At 42.7% G+C, this 1,152-nt stretch overlaps 1 protein-coding gene across 1 annotated transcript in view; it reads right to left on the bottom strand.

Moving 5' to 3' along the window:
* Positions 1-815, bottom strand: part of tfpia (tissue factor pathway inhibitor a) — a gene marked incomplete at its 5' end in the record, with an annotated part of 55,942 nt that extends 55,127 nt beyond the window's left edge. The window contains 1 exon segment of the mRNA XM_032529986.1: positions 628-815. Coding sequence (XP_032385877.1) covers positions 628-715 — 88 coding nt within the window.
* Positions 816-1,152: the final 337 nt, after the last annotated feature.

Raw genomic sequence — 1,152 nt, 5'->3', positions numbered from 1 at the left:
TGTCAGATGAATGTAGTGGAGTAATTAAAGTAACTAGAGTAACTAGTAACTAAAGTAACTAGTAACTAAAGCTGTCACATGAATATAGAGGAGTAAAAGTGGAGTATTTTTCTCTGAGATGTAGTGGAGTAGAAGTAGAAAGTAGCATGAAAAGAAAAGACTGAAGTACCTTAAATGTGGTGCAGTACCTAAGTAAATGTACTTCGTTGCATTCCACAACTGTTCTTCACGCTATGGATTGCGTGTTATCGTGTGCGGGGTATTGAGCAAAGCTTACACACAACCTTTTTGTTATTTTACAAGTGGTTCCGTTTCCATTTTACGGCGCACGTATTCCGTTTGAAAAGAACTTCACTCTTTCATTTTGAAAGTCAAACGTCACAGCAAAATATTCAATGAATATTACAGCGACAATAACACGTCGGCTACTTGAAGGCAACACACTAATACGCAAGTCCAAACAAGAATAAAGTGAAGCCAAGACACAAAACCGGCTGAAGAACTTTCCACTCGGCTCCACTTTACGCACCACTTCAGCGCGGTCGTCCAAAAGCCAAGACGAGCTGTGGACAACACAGTTCAAGTCCCACTCGGCACATACATGCTCTGTACTTCCAGTTGTCTTACCTTCTCTATGTTGTCTGCAGGACCCAAAACCAGCGAGACAGGAGACAGAAACAGCGCACAAAAGCCACCAGTTGTTGGACAGAGTCATGCTTCTGAACAGGGGGCTGGTCCGCGCTGAGTGTAAAGTTAGGAGGAAAACTTCATCAAGTTGTAGGGCTGAAGGCGTGTGTGTGTGTGTGTGTGTGTGTGTGTGTGTGTGTGTGTGTGTGGTGTGTTGTGTGTGTGTGTTGTGTGTGTGTGTGTGTGTGTGTGTACTTCCGTTTGACAACACCATGTCAGTCTGCGCAGCTGTGAAATTGAAATTCTCTGTATTCTGGAGGGACAATATCCCCATGACTTTACCAAGAAATTAAATCTAAAAAAAATATTCAGACCATCTTATCATATTTCCTGTTTTCATTTCTTATCATTTTTCGACATAACTTGAGACTTGATCCTGCTCTCTCTCTCTCTCTCTCTCTCTCTCTGCTCCTCTCTCTCTCATCTCATCGATCGTCGTCCTCATCCTTCTCTCTCTCTCTCTTC

This window comes from Etheostoma spectabile, chromosome 11 (genome assembly GCF_008692095.1).
Source record: "Etheostoma spectabile isolate EspeVRDwgs_2016 chromosome 11, UIUC_Espe_1.0, whole genome shotgun sequence".
Taxonomy (NCBI): Eukaryota; Metazoa; Chordata; class Actinopteri; order Perciformes; family Percidae; genus Etheostoma; species Etheostoma spectabile.
This window is presented reverse-complemented; position numbering and strand designations above follow the sequence as displayed.